This window comes from Mytilus galloprovincialis, chromosome 3 (assembly GCF_965363235.1).
Source record: "Mytilus galloprovincialis chromosome 3, xbMytGall1.hap1.1, whole genome shotgun sequence".
Classification (NCBI taxonomy): Eukaryota; Metazoa; Mollusca; class Bivalvia; order Mytilida; family Mytilidae; genus Mytilus; species Mytilus galloprovincialis.
In genome coordinates this window covers 52929056-52950564 of record NC_134840.1, presented here as the reverse complement: position 1 = coordinate 52950564, position 21509 = coordinate 52929056, and the positions used below count along the sequence as shown (strand labels likewise).

The 21509-nt window shown below is 31.2% G+C and overlaps 1 protein-coding gene across 1 annotated transcript; it reads left to right on the top strand.

Annotated features, from left to right (window-relative positions):
* Window positions 1-10614: 10614 nt before the first annotated feature.
* On the top strand, window positions 10615-17656 carry LOC143066473 (uncharacterized). Its single transcript, XM_076239389.1, has 10 exons — window positions 10615-10776; window positions 11649-11731; window positions 12291-12393; window positions 13127-13187; window positions 13910-13938; window positions 14214-14269; window positions 14955-15063; window positions 15674-15735; window positions 16201-16281; window positions 17320-17656. Exons 1-10 carry the CDS (start codon window positions 10627-10629, stop codon window positions 17471-17473), a joined length of 888 nt encoding a protein of 295 aa, XP_076095504.1. The 5' UTR covers window positions 10615-10626; the 3' UTR covers window positions 17474-17656.
* Window positions 17657-21509: the final 3853 nt, after the last annotated feature.

Sequence of the window (21509 nt, the reverse complement as noted above, 5' to 3'; positions counted from 1 at the left end):
TTGATAGTTTTTTGTCTGTCACCACACATTTTTTTCATGATTTACTCCTTAAAAAGGGACTTAACTATTAAATTATATGACATAACTGTAAAAAAACTTCTATCCATTTGAAATAACCTCAAAAATGTGGCTCACTCTTTTAGTGAGCACCACATTCTTGATGTTATTTCTTGATAAACCAAAAAATGTTATAGTCATTCCTTAAAGGTTTAACAGATTTCATTGGTAAAATGTCTATATTACAAATATCCAGCACCAACAGTATTACAAATTGCTTTTCGATAGTACTGATAATAATGATCTTTATTTTAATAGGGTTTAAGATCAATTTGCTTAAAAAAATACTGTAAATGTGTATATTTTTTTTAATTACTATTTTTTCAGAAATTTTAGCAAATGTTCATATTAATGAAATAAATGTAGACAGTATCAGGTTTACAATGTTAAAACTTACATATGCATTAATACTTTCAGTATAGATTTTCTTTACAATTTTTTTAATCCCACTAGTAATAATATATCACATTTTTTACCATTATTCAGTGATTTGCAGTAATAAATGCACACATCAAGTTTTGAATTTACAGTATACAGTAATTTACATTCATAACATTAGACCTCTTATTACAGGTGAAGTCAGGTAAGAATTAACACTGTGCACAGTATAGAATACCTTAATGCTTGGTTGTTTTTTGGTTTATATAGTATATTACACTTTTCCTTTATATTTACACCATGTAGCTATATGAACCTTGCTTTTACTTCACATTCATTTTGTACGTGTTGTATCTAGTGGTTTATTTTGGTGATATATTTAATCATTAACCTTCTACAAATACTATTTCACTATTTTGATTTCATCTGTACAGGTAGTAAAACAAAAGACAGTCCTTTAACTCTTAAATATATATACAGATTTTTTATTCAACTCTGATGATATTCAGAGAAGGATGACATATTTTGTAAAAAGTCTTTCAATATTTGTATTATATCCAAACCCTAACTTCAAAAAAGGGGGTACATGTATGTTCAGTTGCACATTTTTATCACTTCATCAATGCATCACACATCTTGTAAATAGTAACCACAAACCAGCAAACCAAAATCTTGTAAATTGATCACAATGTCAGAAAACATATCATTGACATAGACAATTCAAGAGTTATGCCCCATATTACAAGTTATATTTTGTTTGTACCAGATCATTACCACTTGACAAAATCTATTTAGATTTTAAAACAATACAATGCTTCATGAAATACATGATGTTTGAATTTGATAGTTTTTAATTCTTCTAAAGTTTTTAATTCTTCTAAAATTAGGGATTTTTTTATTATTTAAATGAATCATTGTTACTCACTAACTAAAGCTCTGTGTGAAATAATTCTTTTCAAAGTGTTAAATGATGTCATAAATATGCGACTCTACAACATTTGTACAAGAAACGCTTGATTTTGACAGAAATATTTAATATTTACTGATCAAGAGTTATGGCTCTTAAGTTTTCTTTGAACCAAGTACAAAATTTTCTTTTTAGGTTTATGGGTTATACGTAATGTCCACTTGAAGGAATCTTTTTGAATTTTATCGTTGACAAATTATACCTAAATTGATTTTGCACATTTTCATTTGCAGAAAATGCTGACTTTGGATGACCTGTAATTGCTTAAATAATCTGATTAGCTATTATTTCCATTTTGATTGCTTTGGAATTCTTTTCAATATTGCAGCGCCTTTTATGCCATATTTATAAACGTCCTTGGAACTATAGCAAGGACTTCAGAAACTGTTATTGTGATAAATTTGAACAATTATTTCATCAAAGTGCTCAAATATGTCTCCTAATACATGAGCTATCTTATTACATTTTTTTAATAGTAGTTTGTGGTACTTTTTTTGCATCAGATAAAAATTGATGTAAATTTATGTGTAAAGCTTATCTTTGGTGAAGGTGTACATTTTTTAAATATATAACAGGAACAATTTAGAATAGACTTTTAATTTGAGGTTGCCAGTGACAAAAAATACATCTTAAACTTAAATCTGTTTATTTGTAATTTTGAGCTCCTGTTAAGTCAAAAGACATGTTTAATTGTTTAATAATTCATTGTTTCCTCCTTCCCTTAAAATCAATGATTACTTAAAAAAATGTATTTAATTTAGAAATCAGTTTATACTGGCAGATTTAAAAAGTAAATCAGAAAGAAAGAAAGATAAAGTTAGATATTTTTTAACAGTTTTTATTGATATTAAGGTTACAAAATTAAAAGGCAGCAAGTTGATTGAATAAGTTTTATCGTTTTCCAAAGAATGATTCTAAAGTGTGAAATAATTTCCATTTTTAACAGATGTAAAGGTGTACATAAAGATGTGCCCCCGATGTAGAACTACATACCGGTACCAAGAATGGGAGGATGGCATCCATAATTTTAATAATTCTCTGCTTATTGGATTAGATGTGTGCTCTTTTCTAAGAGCTGGTATACAGGTAAACTATACCTAATCTAAATTGTACAACATGTACAATGCACATGCATTAACTTCATATTTACACAAAATGTAACACACTTTAAATGTGTAAAATGATTTTATTTTGTCTTTCAAATCATCACTTTATTGTCCCATTCAAGCACTTTCACCATTCCTTTATAGTATCTTTAGAGTCAGTAAGGTCCATATTTTTGTAAATTTAAAAGTTATCGTATAAAATTGAGAATGGAAATGGGGAATGTGTCAAAGAGACAACAACCCGACCAAATAAAAAACAACAGCAGAGGGTCACCAACAGGTCTTCAATGTAACGAGAAATTCCCACACCCAGAGGCGTCCTTCAGCTGGCCCCTAAACAAATATATACTAGTCCAGTGATAATGAACGCCATACTAATTTTCAATTTGTCCTTACAACACTAAGAAAAAGGAGTTTAGCACATGTGAGGAGTTAACATGACAAAACACCATGTCAAAATTTGTATATTATTTTAAACTTTCTGAAGTTTTTGCTGCAGCAAGGGCATTAGTGTTACCATTATAACTTTGACATACATACATCCAAAATTAGTTAACATTCTATAACTTGGAATGCCTGAACCAAATGTTATGAAACTTTATATAATACACACTTTTTATTATAAAACATAGATCATGTTCAAATTTGGATTCTGTCTGTCTGTCTATTTTGTTGTTTCTGGAATGTGCACAATGCTTTTTCAATTCTAAACTGCATTAAAAAAATATATGCAATTCATTTTTATGTATCTGTAAAACTTTTGTACAATAACAAAATTTAAAAAAAATATTCAAAATGAACAACAAACAAAATTGTAAACAACGTGATTCTCATATTTCTAATCATATAAATTATTATATTATTTGCCTAAAGGCAAGTGTGATATCTCACTTGCTTTTATTTTAAGGACACCAGTGTTTTTAGAAGAGTTATTGCTATGTTATTTAATACTAAAGTATTTGTTTTGATAACTAATAAATGGTGTTTGAATGGACATTTGAACACTCTTCTCATCATGACGAATAATTTGAGCAAACACGCTTATTATTACATTTTATATGTGTTATCTGAATTTTCAAACAGTTTCTTTAATTACAGAACCATGTTGCTCTGGGATGAACTCTGTCAGTTTTGGAAGATGTTCTTCAAGAAAAACTGAACTTTATGGAGGTGGAGAAGGCCTATCTTCATTTTGAAGCAATGTCTGATCATGATTATAATTTTAACTGTGTACTTTGTGGATACCACCCAGCCATTCTTATATGGGATACCTTTCGCAAGGCCCGTTTTCAATATCCTGGTAATATTTTATCATTTGTTTCTTTTCTTTTCTGTTCTTTGTATGAGTGATCCATAGGAAAAATGTTTTTAAAAGATTTCATGAAAAGAATGTCCTTAATATGAATGAATAAGTAACAGACCATATAAATAAAATATGTATGAAACAATCACAAACCAAACATAGAAAATATAAATAAAACAATCACAAACCATGAAATTGGATACCTTGCATCTATCATGCTTTTCAATAACATACAATCAAATCTCTAAAAGATCCCCCTCCTAAATTACTAAAAACTAGCATTCTGAATTGACAATACTATCTTAGTGTTAATTAATACACCCATTTGGACTAACACCCTCAAAACATAGAATATAAACATGAAACTATCACAAACCATACATAGAATCATTGATTGCATTCAAGTATTTGTAGATATGAAAATCATATACATTTGTACGAATTATCTTAAAATATAATTAGGGCCCCGCCTTTAGGCGGGTCGCCCTATAGTGATCAGTCTGTCCGTCCGTCCATAGTGATCAGTCCATCCGTCCGTCCGTACGTCCGTAAACCTTTAACTTTGTGTCCGCTCCATATCTAGAGAACCATTATGATTTCATACTTTATATTTTACATGTTTATTAACCACCACCAGAGGGCGTGTCATGATGTATGTACAACTTCCTAGGTCAAAGGTCAAGGTAAAAAAACTTTGGTTTCAGTTGACAACCCTGTGTCCTGTGGTGAAGATCCTGTCCGCTCTATATCTTGAGAACCGTTATGATTTCAAAGTTTATACTTGACATGTATATGAACCAATACCAGAGGGTGTGTCATAGTTTATGAACGACTTCCTAGGGCAAAGTTCAATGTCAAAAACTTTGGTTTCAGTTGACAACCCCATGTCCTATGGTAAAGATTGTGTCCGCTCTATATCTTGAGAACCGTTATCATTTTAAAGTTTATACCTGAAATGTATATAAACCAACATCAGAGGGTATGTCATAATTTATGTGCAACTTCCCAGGTAAAAGGAAGGTCAAAAACTTTGGTTTCAGTTGACAACCCCATGTCCTATGGTAAAGATCGTGTCCACTCTATATCTTGAGAACCGTTAGTTTATACTTGACATGTATATAAACCAACACCAAAGGATGTGTCATAATTTATGTGCAACTTCCTAGGTCAAAGGTCAAGGTCAAAAACTTTGGTTTCAGTTGACAACCCCATGTCCTATGGTAAAGATCGTGTCCGCTCTATATCTTGAGAACCATTATCATTTCAAAGTTTATACTTGACATGTTTATAAACCAACACCAAAGGGTGTGTCATAATTTATGTACAACTTCCTAGGTCAAAGGTCAAGGTCAAAAACTTTGGTTTCAGTTGACAAACACATGTCCTATGGTAAAGATACAATTTTTTAATGCACATTATTCACAGCGGGGCCCACAGAGTTTGTGATAATTTTTTTAATATTATTTAGTTTCAGATCTACGATTTCCAACCACTGAAAGTGGGATGAATGAAACAGTAAATGTCAGATCTTTTTGGCAAAGAATAGAAAGAAGCATAGTTTTGGCCGGAATGAATAGAGGTATCACAGCTGTATTTAAATATATAAATCAAATTAAAATTGTTAAAATAATATATATATTTGAAATCAACACATTTACGAATGAGTGAAGAAATATTCAAGATGATAGCAGCATATGTTGCCAGATGTTTTATGAAGTTGATACTAATTTACAGATAATATTTGACCCACATTTGACCATGATATTTTAACAAGAAAATCTTGAAAATGACAGCTCCAGTCCAGCTCTATTATTACCTACATTTTTGAACCGTGTACTAATCTATGGTTTTGTAAATAAAGGCAACAGTAGTATACCACTGGTCAATATTCATAAATGGATTGAGAAAAAACCAAATCAGGGTTATAAACTCAAACTGAGGGAAACAAATCAAATACAAGAGGAGAACTACACAACACAACAGAAACACACAACTAAAATGTAACACACTCAGAAACAAACTATAATAAAACAACATCTTTTTGTCACACCTTAGACTTATCCAAAGATGTTATGATAAAGCCAAACTTTGAAGAGTGGAGTCCTTGGGTAGGAGAGATGTCAAGAATTGGCGATGACATATATAATACAGAGTATAAGAAGTGTATTGCTGGGATTTCTGAAGAGATAGATGAACCTATGCCAGAGGAATTACTTTCCCATTTATTATTGGATGAAAAGGTGAGTTTACATTCAGATATTTTTTTCATAGATACTGTATAAACATTAATTTTCGTGGGGTTAAAATTTCGTGGTTTTGTATGCAAAAGTAAGTTCATGGGGATTAATTTTCGTGGTTTTTAAGTTTAGAAAAAAATTATACAAATTTCACTTTATAATTAACAAGACTCAATAAAACTGATGTGAACTTTTGCTGTTGGGAAAAATCAATAATTGCATTTCATAGTAACAGTGAGCACTAATCAAGTGTTGTAACCTGCACACACTAATTGGCTGTTACACACCTTTGATGTTTTATCCAAGGACAATGATTGTGTAATAAATGTATTACAACTTGAGGGCATTACAGACACATTAGACTGTTAAATGACATTGATTGACAGTTCTTGGTGATTATTAACTACTGTACAAACAAAGGATTAGGATTATCATCTGACTTAAAGAAAACCTTTGAATATCGATGTCTAATCAATTAACCTATATATTTCATTGTCTGCATTTATGTTCATCAATTAGATAATGTCAATAAGATTTAGTCAGATCATAAAATAATGTAAATCTACAGTTAAATTTTCGTTGGGGTTTTAATTTCGTGGATAATTCTTATCCACGAAATAAACGAAATTAAATCCCCCACGAAAATTTGTGCTTCTACAGTATTCAAAATATGTTAATCTTACAGGAAACAACTAGTTTAAGAAGATGTGGTATGATTGCCAATGAGACAACTATCCACAAAAGACCAAAATGACACAGACATTAACAACTATAGGTCACCGTACAGCCTTCAACAATGAGTAAAGCCCATACCGCATAGTCGGCTATAAAAGACCCCTATAAGACAATGTAAAACAATTCAAACAAGAAAATTAAAGGCCTTATTTATGTAAAAAAATGAACGAAAAACAAATATGTAACACATAAACAAACGACAACCACTAAATTTACAGGCTCCTGACTTGGGACAGGCACATACATAAATAATGTGGCGGGGTTAAACATGTTAGCAGGATCCCAATCCTCCCCTAACCTGGGACAGTGCTATAACAGTACAACATAAGAACGAAATATAAAAATCAGTTGAAAAAGGCTTAACTCATTTTAGTTGTTATTAATATGAATGGACTATTTAATAATAAACTGAACGTTAGTGAAAAAGAAATTTTAAATACCATTTCAAAAGTACAGGTACAGAAGGTAAAACATCAATTACACAAGCAAAGCTGAAATGGCGGCAAATTAATCACTATGAAAAAAAGTAAAACTGTTTTAAATTACAGGTAAAACTAAGGATTATATCAATGATGTTTAAATTTTTTTTTCTCCAGAAACAACACAAAAAAAATTCAAAAAAAAAGTGTTGCAAAACTTTTTTGGCTCAGAATATGTATACTTTATTTTTAAATGCCAAAGAGGATACTGGTAAAATAATTGATTGACTTTTTATAAAACATTTGATTTGCTCTGCCAGATTGTATCTATTAAGTCATGCAGACTTTTGGCTCTGTACATTTTCAAAACCTTTGGTTGTTGTTTTTTTTTCAAATTATAGGTATCAAACATAAGAAATGTATGTAGAGAAGCAGGTGTAAGGGCAGATGGTTCTACCATGGATATGGTACTTAGACTAAGACAAATGTCAATTACAAGATCATGTTTCAACAAAGCCTATGAGAAAGTTTTTGGATGTACAGGTACGAATAGTTTGAATGAACTTGAAGAACAAAAACCAGAAAAAGAAGAGTAGTTATACATGGTGATGATAGACATCACTAGTAATCTTGACATTTGTCATATTTATATACTGGGAGCACAAAATTAAATCATGTATAGGTATTGATTATTATAGATCTCATGACGTGTACCATATATAGTATAGCTGGCTCTTAAACAAAAATGTGTACCAGTTTAGTGAAAATGGACGTCACACTAAACTCCAACAACATATCAATGAACTAAAAGTGAAAAATATACAAGATGAACATAGGCCAGAGGTGAAGTGTTGAAACAATCTGCCATTCAACCATTTCCTGTTGTCTATAGTTTGATTATGTTGTATCTGAACAATTTTCATCAATATTTTCTTTTTAGCTAACCAGACTCGAAGGGCCTCATGTGAGCTTTTGACATCTCTTGGCATCCATCGTCGTTGTCCATCATTATAAATTATTTCAAGAATCTTCTCCTCTAATACTACTGGGCCAAATACCTTCAAACTTTAGTTGAATGTTCCTTAGGATATTTAGTTTATTCAAAGTTTTTATCAATCAACAAACATTGCGCCCATGTCATTGATGAAAGATTGAAGCACAAAATTACAGGTGAGCGATTCAGGTTTTTGAGAGCCTCTTGTTGCCTAATGTAGAAACTGCAAATAATTATTTCTAAGGCTCCAATTTCAGCTGACATGGTTTTGAATATGAATGAATAATTAATTCAGAACTTACATTACTTTCAGGTGGTTGGGCTGTTGGTTGCTGCAGACATGGAATAGTGTATGGGATAAAAAACTTGTTGCGCTCAGAAAGTCCACGAGACTATATAGATTTAGAAAGGTCCTTAAAACATAGACCAAATGTTACCATATGTGATATTGCACATCTTCTGGCAACCCATGGAAACAAAACAGTCGAAGATTTCTATTGTCCAAATGAAGGGAGGCTTGACATAATATCTGAGGAAAATATTCAGGCTGCAGAATCAGGTAAAAAATGGTATAGTTTATCATTTTTAAACACACATCCTCATCAGGAATCATCTTCTTCAGATTCAAACTATAATCCAACAACAGGCTCATCTGATCATCTTTCCCTGTATGACTGGTTCCATCAGAATAATACAAAGAAAAGAGAAGAGACGTTACGGAGATGTTCACTCGTGAGGGAAATATCTGGATTAGTTGACACACAGACTGTTGAACAACTGTTTAGCTCAAGTAGGAAAGATCTATACTTTCTAAACAACCTTACTCCAACTAACCACATGTTTCAAGTTAGACTTATTCATCACCTAAGAAATACAAAGAATAATTTGATTAATATGAAGAAAGTACAAAAAGCATTAGGATGTAGTCTTAAATTTAACACCCTAGGTCAAATTTGCCAAAACTATCCAATCAACACTGTGGAGAATGCAGAGGAAAATGTATGCATGGAAGTTTTAGAAGAGGAAAGAATAGACAACATCATTGATTTAGAACAAGAAGCCACAGATTTAGAACAAGAAGCCACAGATTTAGAACAAGAAGCCACAGTCAGTTCATGCCAAAAAATTAATTCAAACCAAACAGAAAATTCAGAAATTTCAGTTGAAATCCTCAAATTCCAAACAGAAGAAACCAAAATTCTAAAAGAAACCTTTACAGCATTAATTGATTCTAGTTCTAATCTAACAGAGGAGGAAACTGCCATCATACTGAGGAATATGAGATACGCAAACCAGGTTTTATTTCAGAAGGCTGAAGATCATAGAAGAAACCAAGTTCTTTTAACAAAAACAAATTTTGGAAATTTTCAGACCCAAGGCTCAAGCAACTACTGTGGACTTTGCAGCCTCAACAATATAATAGGAATACCAGATGAGGGCCCAATAGTTACAATCGATGACATGGACCTGGCTGCTGATCAGTTGTGGCTTTCAATGGGGGATAATCCATCCTATGGCTTCATAGCTCATTTAGAACCAATGAGAGATAAAGAAGGCTTTTATTCAATAGAGGTCATGCAAAGGGTATTTCAAGATCAGGGATATGACATCATTCCTCTGAATACCTCTTCCCTTCAGACACTCTCCTCAGTAGAAATAGGAATTAGTGTATGCAACCAGCTTTCAAAGATCTTTGGAATGGCTTCACTCATTATTAGACCATCATTTTCTCAGCACTGGTTATCTATTAAGCTGGTTCAAGATACCATACTACTGTTAGACTCCAAACTAAAGTCACCAATAGTTTTAACATTTGAAGAGCTAGGAAATATCATTATTGCAAACATTACACCAAGCAGAGGCGTTACTGGGGCAATTTACTGTGTGATCCACTTGCAGAATCATGATATGTCAATATCTATGGATGATCTGAATGTAGGACATACAAGTGATAGTCTCCAGTTTTGTGGAGATAACATGAAAAAAATGCCAACAAAAAGATTGAAAGAAAATTGTGCAGATATCATTATTAAAGAAGAGGAACAGGATAATATTGATGAAGTAGTAATTATTGATACAGAGGAGAATATGGATGAAAAGGAGAAGAATATGGATGAAAAGGAGAATATGGATGAAGAGGAGAAGAATATGGATGGAGAGGAGAGGAATATGGATGGAGAGGAGAGGAATATGGAGAAGAATATGGATGAAGAGGAGAAGAATATGGAGATGAATATGGATGAAGAGGAGAGGAATATGGAGAAGAATATGGATGGAGAGGAGAGGAATATGGATGGAGAGGAGATGAATATGGATGAAGAGGAGAGGAATATGGATGGAGAGGAGAGGAATATGGAGAAGAATATGGATGAAGAGGAGAAGAATATGGAGAAGAATATGGAGATGAATATGGATGAAGAGGAGAGGAATATGGATGGAGAGGAGAAGAATATGGATGAAGAGGAGGAAAATATTAATGAAGAGGAGGAAAATATTGAAGAAGAGGAGGAGGATCTGCCATCTGCAATATCTGATGAAAATAAAGAAAAAAGATATAGACTTCGTGAGAATGCCAAAAAGGTATTTAGAAAATATGTTATTGAAAATTTCTTGTAATTTTCATTTGCATATCCAACAGAGATATAACTTTGAGATATCATTTTGTGTTTATGTGTGGATTTTCCCTCTACAAACAATGGAAGAATAATGTTTGGAATGCTAAGGAGATTTTATTTAAGGAATGACTGTAATATTTTTTCTGTCTATGAAGAAATAACATAAAAAATGTGGTGCACACTGAATAACCTGTGTAGCGTGTTATTTTAAAGTGTGCACCACATTTTTTATGTTATTTCCAATAGACAGATAAGATATTACAGTTATTTCTTATATTTCAAACTGGAGTAAAAAATGAAAAAAACGGTGATGACGTCACACTCACATGACTAATTATGTCTATGCGCTGATAAACAAAACGACATCAGCCAATCAGAAGACGTGTTACATCCAAAATTGAATTATTCTCATACAATCAAACAAAAAGGCATACCCTAGGCTCCATGTTGAAGATAGTATATAATGGTTAACTTTTATGAATTTTGTCTTGGATGGAGAGTTGTCTCATTGGCACTCATACCACATCTTCCTACATCTATTTAGATAAACTGTTGGTCACAAGATGCAGATAATTTAACTTGATCTTCAGGAAATTGCTTCAATGCAGTTTTTTAAGAATCAACTGTTTTTATGTTAATTGGCTTGTAAAAAAACCAAACTTGATTTCAGATAGCACAATACCCAAAAATGTATTCAACCCTTTTCCACAATAATTTTATTATGCACATATATGATACTGTTGTAGAATAATGTCTTCTGAATCACTTTTGTTATAAAAACAAGTTTGAACAGATTTGATAGACATTCCTTCAGCATGTTCTGTTTCACTATTTCAGAGAAGATCAGCGTCATATGTATTTCCTTCCTGGAAAAGTGGAAAGAAGACGCATTGCATATGCTTGAAAAAAAATGATGGCAGGTATGACATTGTTATCATTTATATACTTCCTTTATTTTATCTTTTTTTTTAATTCTGTCTAATAGTCAGAGTTACCCATATATTTGTTCTTGGTAAATGATTGGTTAAATTTAAATATGAGGTCTAGTTTTCTTGTTTTTTTCTGAAATTTTTATTGTGATATGTCATGAAAAAATCTTTGAAAAGGAAGGATAACAATCATTGGAGAAACAGAGTCCACTAATAGAACTAGTGTATAAGGATATTTCTTCACTCTGAACAGTTAGATTTTAGTGATTTAAAAGATTGACATGCCTCACACTTTCAATATTAAAATTCAACTGTCACATTTTCAAGTGGAGAAATATTGTAACACTTGTGTTGAAACATAGATCAAAGATGCCAACAAAACATTTGTTGTAGTTGATAATGACAAAGACGTAAACAAAAATTTCAGATTTTGTATCATAAGCATCAAAAGAATAATTTCATTTATAAAATATGAACTGCATCTTTGTTAATTCTCATTAATTTTGTGATGCTCGTAATAGATAAAAAAAAATAATATTTAAACATTTAGGTCATATTGGCTCTGTGACACATGTGAGAGATGGTACCATCCATCCTGTATTGGTTACTTAGAAGAGGAAGTTCCAATTGTATTTGATTGCCCACAATGCCTGGTATGTTTGTATGTTTTGAAGAAGGGTACTTTTAACTATGATATATAAATATTATTTTAATGAAGAGCGTCAATATAGTTTCAAGAAATTAGAATCACTCCCCAAAGAGAGTACTTAGAACTATGAAATCTGAAACATGTGAAAATGTGATTTGGTCTCTAAAATGGCTTGTCAAATTAAGATACGAAATTTAGCTGAGATTTTTAAAGATTTCCTATTCTAGAAATTTGGCAGTGTTTGATACTTTTCCTCTCCTGTTTATGTTCAAATGGACTCCTAAGCATTGAAACAAGGCTAATATTGTACATATATTCTAGAGGACACAACAACTATCTCTAAAAAATATTGTATGATTGTCAGTGATGTAAATCCACTTTTCTGAATTAAAACTGTTATCCTTTGGTTTATTTGTGTTCAAACTTTTAAACCTATATTTTCAACTCCTTTATGAGCTTAAAGCAGTAACAGTATATTATCACACTAAAATCAGAATAGGAAATTCTATTGTATGAGATTGAACTTAATATTTCTGAAAGCTACCATTATACTACTTAAAACAATTTGGGCTGCATTTGGAGTCTGTGAATCGAAGATGTAAATATATCTTGAATGCTGAATAATTCAGGGACAATCTTTTACTGATGAAAGAAAATAAATGTAATGTTAATTCAAATGCAATATTTTTTATTCAAACTCTACAGAAGTTAAATTTTTGAAAAAAAATTATTTACAGGAACTAGCTAGAAGAAGAAACCAGAGTAAAAGTAAATCTGATGAAAGAGAAACAGTAAAAGGTATTGTATTTTTAAAAATCAGTTTGTTTAAGGGTATTTTAAACAATTTTTCTTACCTTTTTGTGATGTCATTTACATTAGTCATTTGGATTTTTGTTCTGCTCATTTTAAAATACATTTACTATTCATGAGAAAAATATAATTAATAACACGAACAGTTATTTCAGTCATACCTTAGGATATGGTATATTTAAATTTCATCTGGAATATCCATTTTTTTGCTGCTGAAGCATTAATATTATAATGCACTTTTTTGCTGTGTTTTTGAAATTTTATCCAATTGGTGACTACTTAAATTATTCTTGGTGTTTCTTGTTATAAAAAATACAAATTCTTACATATATATTGCAATTTGCCTTTTCATTCATAACAAGAATGAAGATAAGGGAATTTAAAACACTCAGAAAGCTGTTATGGTGTAATATTACTAATACTTATAGATTATCCTTAGACATCTCAACGATATTGATTTTCTTGCTTTAGCCAGTACGGCGAAAAGCAATCTAGTCAGGATGACCAATGATAATTGGTTAATTGCTAATTTACCTATGACGAGGTTGGTAATTTCAATTTGTAAATTTTTAATTTCTAGTAAAAAAATTTCGTATGCTACTGTTCTGAGAAAGGAAATTATCAGTTGGTATGATCAAAAGAAATTTCATAAATTAGTGATGATGAATATTTACCATAAAAAAATCCATAGATTTCATATTTACTTTCAGCTTTTCCAGTTTCACTATATCACACACAAGTAAGTTACCACGCTAATAGTTTATAAGGTATTTTGTACTGATTTTTTTGTAATAAAAACAGCCAATTAAACATTGTTGTAAATGTTCAAATTATACAAAAAGTTCCTTTAACCTGCATTGAAAAATTAATTATCTTACTAGTATTTAATCTACATACTGAAATCCAGGTGTGATGAATATGCATGTTATTTGTCACTGGATGTTGAACAGCTATCAGAATCCATTCATTTAAAATTCAACTTGGTTTTTATAATATATGAACTTTTTGTTTCAGAAGGAAGCTTTTATGAAATACCTTGACAAAATCATGACCTGCTCTGACATTGGATGGTAAGATTCAAATAAAATATTACCAACAAGTTAAATTGCAATATAAAAATGAAATTGATATTATTAGTTACATAGTGTAAGTGTCCTAATACGCTATATACAGGGTCAGTAAGTTCCATATGGGTTGAGAGCGAGTAATTAAACAGGTCAAAACCAGATGTATTATATCAGACAGACATGTTCACCAAACTTCAATCATTCTTTAGTGTCTTAATATATATAATTAATCATTTACTTTTCATAATTCAAAGTCATGTCAATAAAATTTAGAACGGATATTGGGAATGTATCAAAGAGACAATAACCTGACCAAAGGGCAGATGTCAGGCCTAGGCCACCAATGAATTGGTCTTCAAAACAGTGAGAAAATCATGCATTCAGAAAGGGGAGGGGGTGGGGCATTATTTCAGAAAATTGCTGAACTTTGTGTACAAAGTTTTCATCTACTACTATAAATTACGAGTAGAGTCAACTACATAGACTTGCATAGTATTTACAAACTGACCATAGCAAATTGAAAATAAGACATTATTGAAATCTTGAAGTCTTTGGTTTTACCATTCCTGTAATTGAACTGAACCCCAATTTAGCAATCAAGGCTCATACAAGACAATTTAGTAGTCCCTATGGTTGTCATGCAGCTGTGTATTTCTACAAACCTTATAATTTTCCATATACATTACAGCGCAAAACCTGATCATGAAAGACATCATGAATTCATGAATGATCCATCAATGGTTTATAACAGAGAGAGAAACACTCATTGTTTCGGAAAGAATTTATTCAACAATCAGGTATAAATTACATACTTATTTTTATTTTTATCTGAGCAGTGGTGATCAGACACATAGGATAATGCAATTGTCAATTCAGGATTTGTAACCTCTAAATCACTATTTTAACCCATTTTTTTCATTCTTTTACATCATCCTTTAAACCAGAATGGATATACATAAATGTGGCTCAGCATAAATGATAAACAAGATAGGTTTTGGTAAAGTTTACGTGCAACTTAAGTATAATTGTTAGACTGTCTCTACTTTTGTCTTGCCTTGAGAGGGTAAAAAGCAGGAATTAGGTATGCTATAGTTGTTAATGTTTGTGTCATTTTGGTCTTTTGTGGATAGTTGTCTCATTGGCAATCATACCACATCTTCTTTTTTATATTGGCGGCAACATCAACTATTTGTTAAAGAAATTATCAGATCCTGTTCCTTCAGTGATGGCTCATTGAACTTGAGTATAAGCATAATTTACTAGATGAAATATTTTTGGTTTAATTTTGATATTTTCATTTTACTATCAAAATTATAAATCGACGTCACAGTTCTCTGTATCACCAGTTTATTTTTATAATTCCTCCTAGTGTTTTAATTAAAACAAATTATAAATTTCAATTAACAGGAAATGATTAAAGCAACAGAGTGTTTATTAAGTGAGCTGGTATACAAAAATACTCCATACAAGTAAGTTGTTTTTAAATATGAAGTTGATTCATACAAGGCTTTGAAACACTTAGGATTCCAGGCTTTGAGTATGGAACAGGTAGAACATGATTCAGCTGTACCAAATGTGGTAACAAATGTATTTACTGGTATTTGATTTGAAGCATAATTTTATAAAAATTCCAAGAACATATATTCTTTATTGACATGAGGAATAAAACTTTGTGAAATAATTATTGAATGTCGCAAACCATGTGTTATAAGGTTAATGACTATATCACACATAATTATACAGTTAATGCAGTTTAATATCTTGCCTATCATTTTTTGTGATGGCTTTAATAAAAACTAATGATAATTTATACTAAAATTTCATAATGAAGAACAGACTGACATTTCTCTCATGTATAATCATGTTTACAAACAAATAAATATGTACATGTTAAAATATACGTGAAAATTAAATAATTTATTTTATTATTCTAGAAACCCTTACAGCAGTTGGTATTGGTCAATAAGGGAACTGCCAGATTGCAAGCTGAAGTCAATTTTCAAGGAACACAAAATGTTAGTATGAATCATGTTCTATGAGTACTCACATTCTTTCAAATTTAAAGCTGCATACTGTCTTACAAATTTAATTTTGGCACTGATGACTATTTAAAGGGTTTATAAAAATTACTTCTCTAAAATGCATTTGTGCAGATTTATATGAAAACAATATGCATAACTTTTTATAAACAAAGACAAATTGATATTGTTAAAATATTCTTTTTTAAACTGAAATTATTTTGAAAAAAAATATTTAATAAAATGATGAAAAAAAATAAAAGTTCAATGAAAATTTCAACAAATTTCCAAACTACTTAGTTGAAAATAAAATTTACCAGTGAGTCACCACCAGCAATGTGGACAGCTGTGCTCAAATGAAGAAACAAAATATACCAAAAATAGGCTAGTCTTTTCATAGCCATTACAATGAACAGTTTTATTAAACTCATCCAGCCATCTAAACTTTTGTTGACATTATTGTACAAGTTCCATCGACCACTTTCATTTCATTCTCGGCAGCAATAACCAAGCCTTGTAAATCCCACAGACAAGGAGAATTTCAGTTTACCGTTCAACAATTTCTGAAATTTCAAACTGGTAAAATTTCCTGCAATGCAATCTCAAATAGCTAGGATACAAGTACCAGACAAGGACTGATCTATAAATGATTCATGCATATATTTCATCCACATGTATACTGTGTTTTATTCATGACTATATACTTTGAATGTTCTTTTCCATGGTAGTGGCTGTATTTTGTTCAAAACTTTTCTTTTACATAAATTTTGTGCTTTTTAGTGTTTATACATGTATAAACAAATTAAACAAAGACTTGTCTTATTATAAGACTCCTGTATATGTTTATCATTATATGAAAATGATCGCCAAATTATGTTCAAAACAATAATTGAAAAACAAATTACAGTTAAAAAATCCTCAAGTGAACTTTAGGTAAATTTACGCAAATGTAATGCATGTCATTGTAAAATCTACACAAATGTAGGTCACCTCAAAAATGATATGGAAGACTAAATATATTTGAATTTTTTTTAGGTATGCCAATGATTATGTAAGATATATTGCTGGAAAAGAGATGGTACTTTTCATACATTGTTACTTAACTGGATGTTCATACGATGCAGCAAATGAATCTGCGAAGAGAACAGAAGTGAAAATTTCAGATATTTTACGGAAAAAGATGCCTTAAATTTGCTATTAATGAGTACTAAGGTTCCATGTTATTGTCTATTTCTCAACTGCAGTGTTGAACACAGTACACAAATTATAATTTCTTTAAGATAAATGTATTAGTTTTGATACAGGTTGTATTTCATATTCAACTATATTTTATTGTTCCATTTTTCAGTACATGATTTACTGGTTTAAAATATTTATTGTAAATTCAGAATTATTTTGAATCTTTGACCATTGGTACATGCAATGTTATACAAAATATAATTAATTTGATAGCAAAAATTTTGAATGGAAAATAACTACTAAATTTATGCAAGTTTTATCTATTCATTGCAAATTACTGTCACATTTGTCACCTGATTTTCTAATGAATAGAAAAAAAATAACTTGTGCTATGTTTTAAGGACAACAGTTTGTAATTGATTCACTTGCATATCAATCTGAATGCTCTGGTGAACCAAAAAAAAAAGAAAGTGAGTTTGAAATAGAATAGTGATTGTGCAACGCTACACATGTATATCATTTTTTACATAAATCAGAGTTAGTTTTCTCATTGGAATGGTTTTACATTTTTTATACAACATATATATATCACAAGTCCCTCATGGATCCATGTAAATTAAAATGGTTAGTTCCACTATATATATCACATGAACTCTGGCAGGTGTAATATTTAATGGTCAAATATACCATATATATCACAGGTACCCTCTTAGATGTAGAACCCTCGTGGATGTAATATATAATGGTCAAATACACAATATATGTCACTGGTACCCTCATGGATGTAATATATAATGTTCAAATGTACCATATATATCACAGAAACCCTCGTGGATGTAGTATTTAAGTGTCAAATCCACTCTATCTATCACAGGTACCCTCGTGGATGTAGTATTTAATGGTTAAATATACCATACATATCACAGGTACCCTCGTGGATGTAGTATTTAATGGTTAAATATACCATACATATCACAGGTATCCTCGTGGATGTAGTATTTAATGGTTTAACATATCATATATATCACAGGTACCCTCGTGGATGTAGTATTTAATGGTTAAATATACCATACATATCACAGGTATCCTCGTGGATGTAATATACAATGGTTAAATACACCATATATATCACAGGTATCCTCGTGGATGTAGTATGTAATGGTCAAATATACCTCATATATCACAGGTACCCTTGTGGATGTAGTATTTAATGGTTAAATACACCATATATATCACAGGTACCCTCGTGGATGTAGTATTTAATGGTCAAATATACCATATATATCACAGGTACCCTTGTGGATGTAGTATTTCATGGTTAAATACACCATATATATCACAGGTACCCTCGTGGATGTAGTATTTAATGGTCAAATATACCATATATATCACAGGTACCCTTGTGGATGTAGTATTTCATGGTTAAATACACCATATATATCACAGGTACCCTCGTGGATGTAGTATTTAATGGTCAAATATACCATATATATCACAGGTACCCTTGTGGATGTAGTATTTCATGGTTAAATACACCATATATATCACAGGTACCCTCGTGGATGTAGTATTTAATGGTCAAATATACCATATATATCACAGGTACCCTTGTGGATGTAGTATTTCATGGTTAAATACACCATATATATCACAGGTACCCTCGTGGATGTAGTATTTAATGGTCAAATATACCATATATATCACAGGTACCCTTGTGGATGTAGTATTTCATGGTTAAATACACCATATATATCACAGGTACCCTCGTGGATGTAGTATTTAATGGTCAAATATACCATATATATCACAGGTACCCTTGTGGATGTAGTATTTAATGGTTAAATATACCATACATATCACAGGTATCCTCTTGGATGTAATATACAGTGGTTAAATATACCAATTATATCACTGGTACCCTCGTGGATGTAGTATACAATGGTTTGATATACCATATATATCACAGGTACCCTCGTGGATGTAATAAACAATGGTTAAATACACCATATATATCACAGGTACCCTCGTGGATGTAGTATTTAATTGTCAAATACACCATATATATCACAGGTACCCTCGTGTATGTAATATACAATGATTTGATATACCATATATATCACAGGTACCCTCGTGGATGTAGTATACAATGGTTTGATATACCATATATATCACAGGTACCCTCGTGGATGTAATATACAATGGTTTGATATACCATATATATCACAGGTACCGTAGTGGATGTAATATACAGTGGTTTAACATACCATATATATCACAGGTACCCTCGTGGATGTAATATACAGTGGTTTAACATACCATATATATTACAGGTATCCTCGTGGATGTAGTATTTAATGGTCAAATCCACCTCGTATATCACAAGTACCCTCGTGGATGTACAATATAATGGTTAAATCTACCTTATATATCACAGGTACCCTCGTGGATGTAGAATTTAATGGTTAAATCCACCTTATATATCACAGGTACCCTCGTGGATGTAGTATTTAATGGTCAAATATACCATATATATCACAAGTACCCTCGTGTATGTAATATACAATGGTTTTATATACCATATATATCACAGGTACCCTCGTGGATGTAGTATACAATGGTTTGATATACCATATATATCACAGGTACTCTCGTGTATGTAATATACAATGGTTTGATATACCCTATATATCACAGGTACCCCCGTGGATGTAGTATTTAATGGTCAAATCCACCTCATATATCACAAGTACCCTCGTGGATGTAGAATATAATGCTTAAATCAACCATATATATCACAGGTACCCTCGTGGATGTAGAATTTAATAGTTAAATCCACCTTATATATCACAGGTATCCTCTTGGATGTAGTATTGAAGGTTAAGGAAAACCAATTATATCACTGGTAACCTCGTTGGTGTAATATACAATGGTTAAATATACCATATATATCACGGGTATCCTCGTGGATGTAGTATTTAATGGTTAAATATACCATATAGATAACAGGTATCCTCGTGGATGTAGTATTTAATGGTTAAATATACCATATATATAACAGGTATCCTCGTGGATGTAGTATTTTTAATGGTTAAATGTACCATATATATAACAGGTATCCTCGTGGATGTAGTATTTAAACCATATATATAACAGGTACCCTCGTGGATGTAGTATTTAATGATTAAATATACCATACATATCACAGGTACCCTCGTGGATGTAGTATTTAATGGTTAAATATACCATATATATCACAGGTATCCTCGTGGATGTAGAATATAATGCTTAAATCTACCATATATATCACAGGTACCCTCGTGGATGTAAAATTTAATAGTTAAATCGACCTTATATATCACAGGTATCCTCTTGGATGTAGTATTGAAGGTTAAGGAAAACCAATTATATCACTGGTAACCTCGTTGGTGTAATATACAATGGTTATATATACCATATATATAACAGGTATCCTCGTGGATGTAGTATTTAATGGTTAAATATACCATATAGATAACAGGTATCCTCGTGGATGTAGTATTTTTAATGGTTAAATGTACCATATATATAACAGATATCCTCGTGGATGTAGTATTTAAACCATATATATAACAGGTACCCTCGTGGATGTAGTATTTAATGATTAAATATACCATATATATAACAGGTATCCTCGTGGATGTAGTATTTAATGGTTAAATATACCATATAGATAACAGGTATCCTCGTGGATGTAGTATTTTTAATGGTTAAATGTACCATATATATAACAGATATCCTCGTGGATGTAGTATTTAAACCATATATATAACAGGTACCCTCGTGGATGTAGTATTTAATGATTAAATATACCATACATATCACAGGTACCCTCGTGGATGTAGTATTTAATGGTTAAATATACCATATATATAACAGGTATCCTCGTGGATGTAGTATTTAATGGTTAAATATACCATATATATAACAGGTATCCCCGTGGATGTAGTATTTAATGGTTAAATCTACCATATATATCACAGGTACCCTCGTGGATGTAGAATTTAATA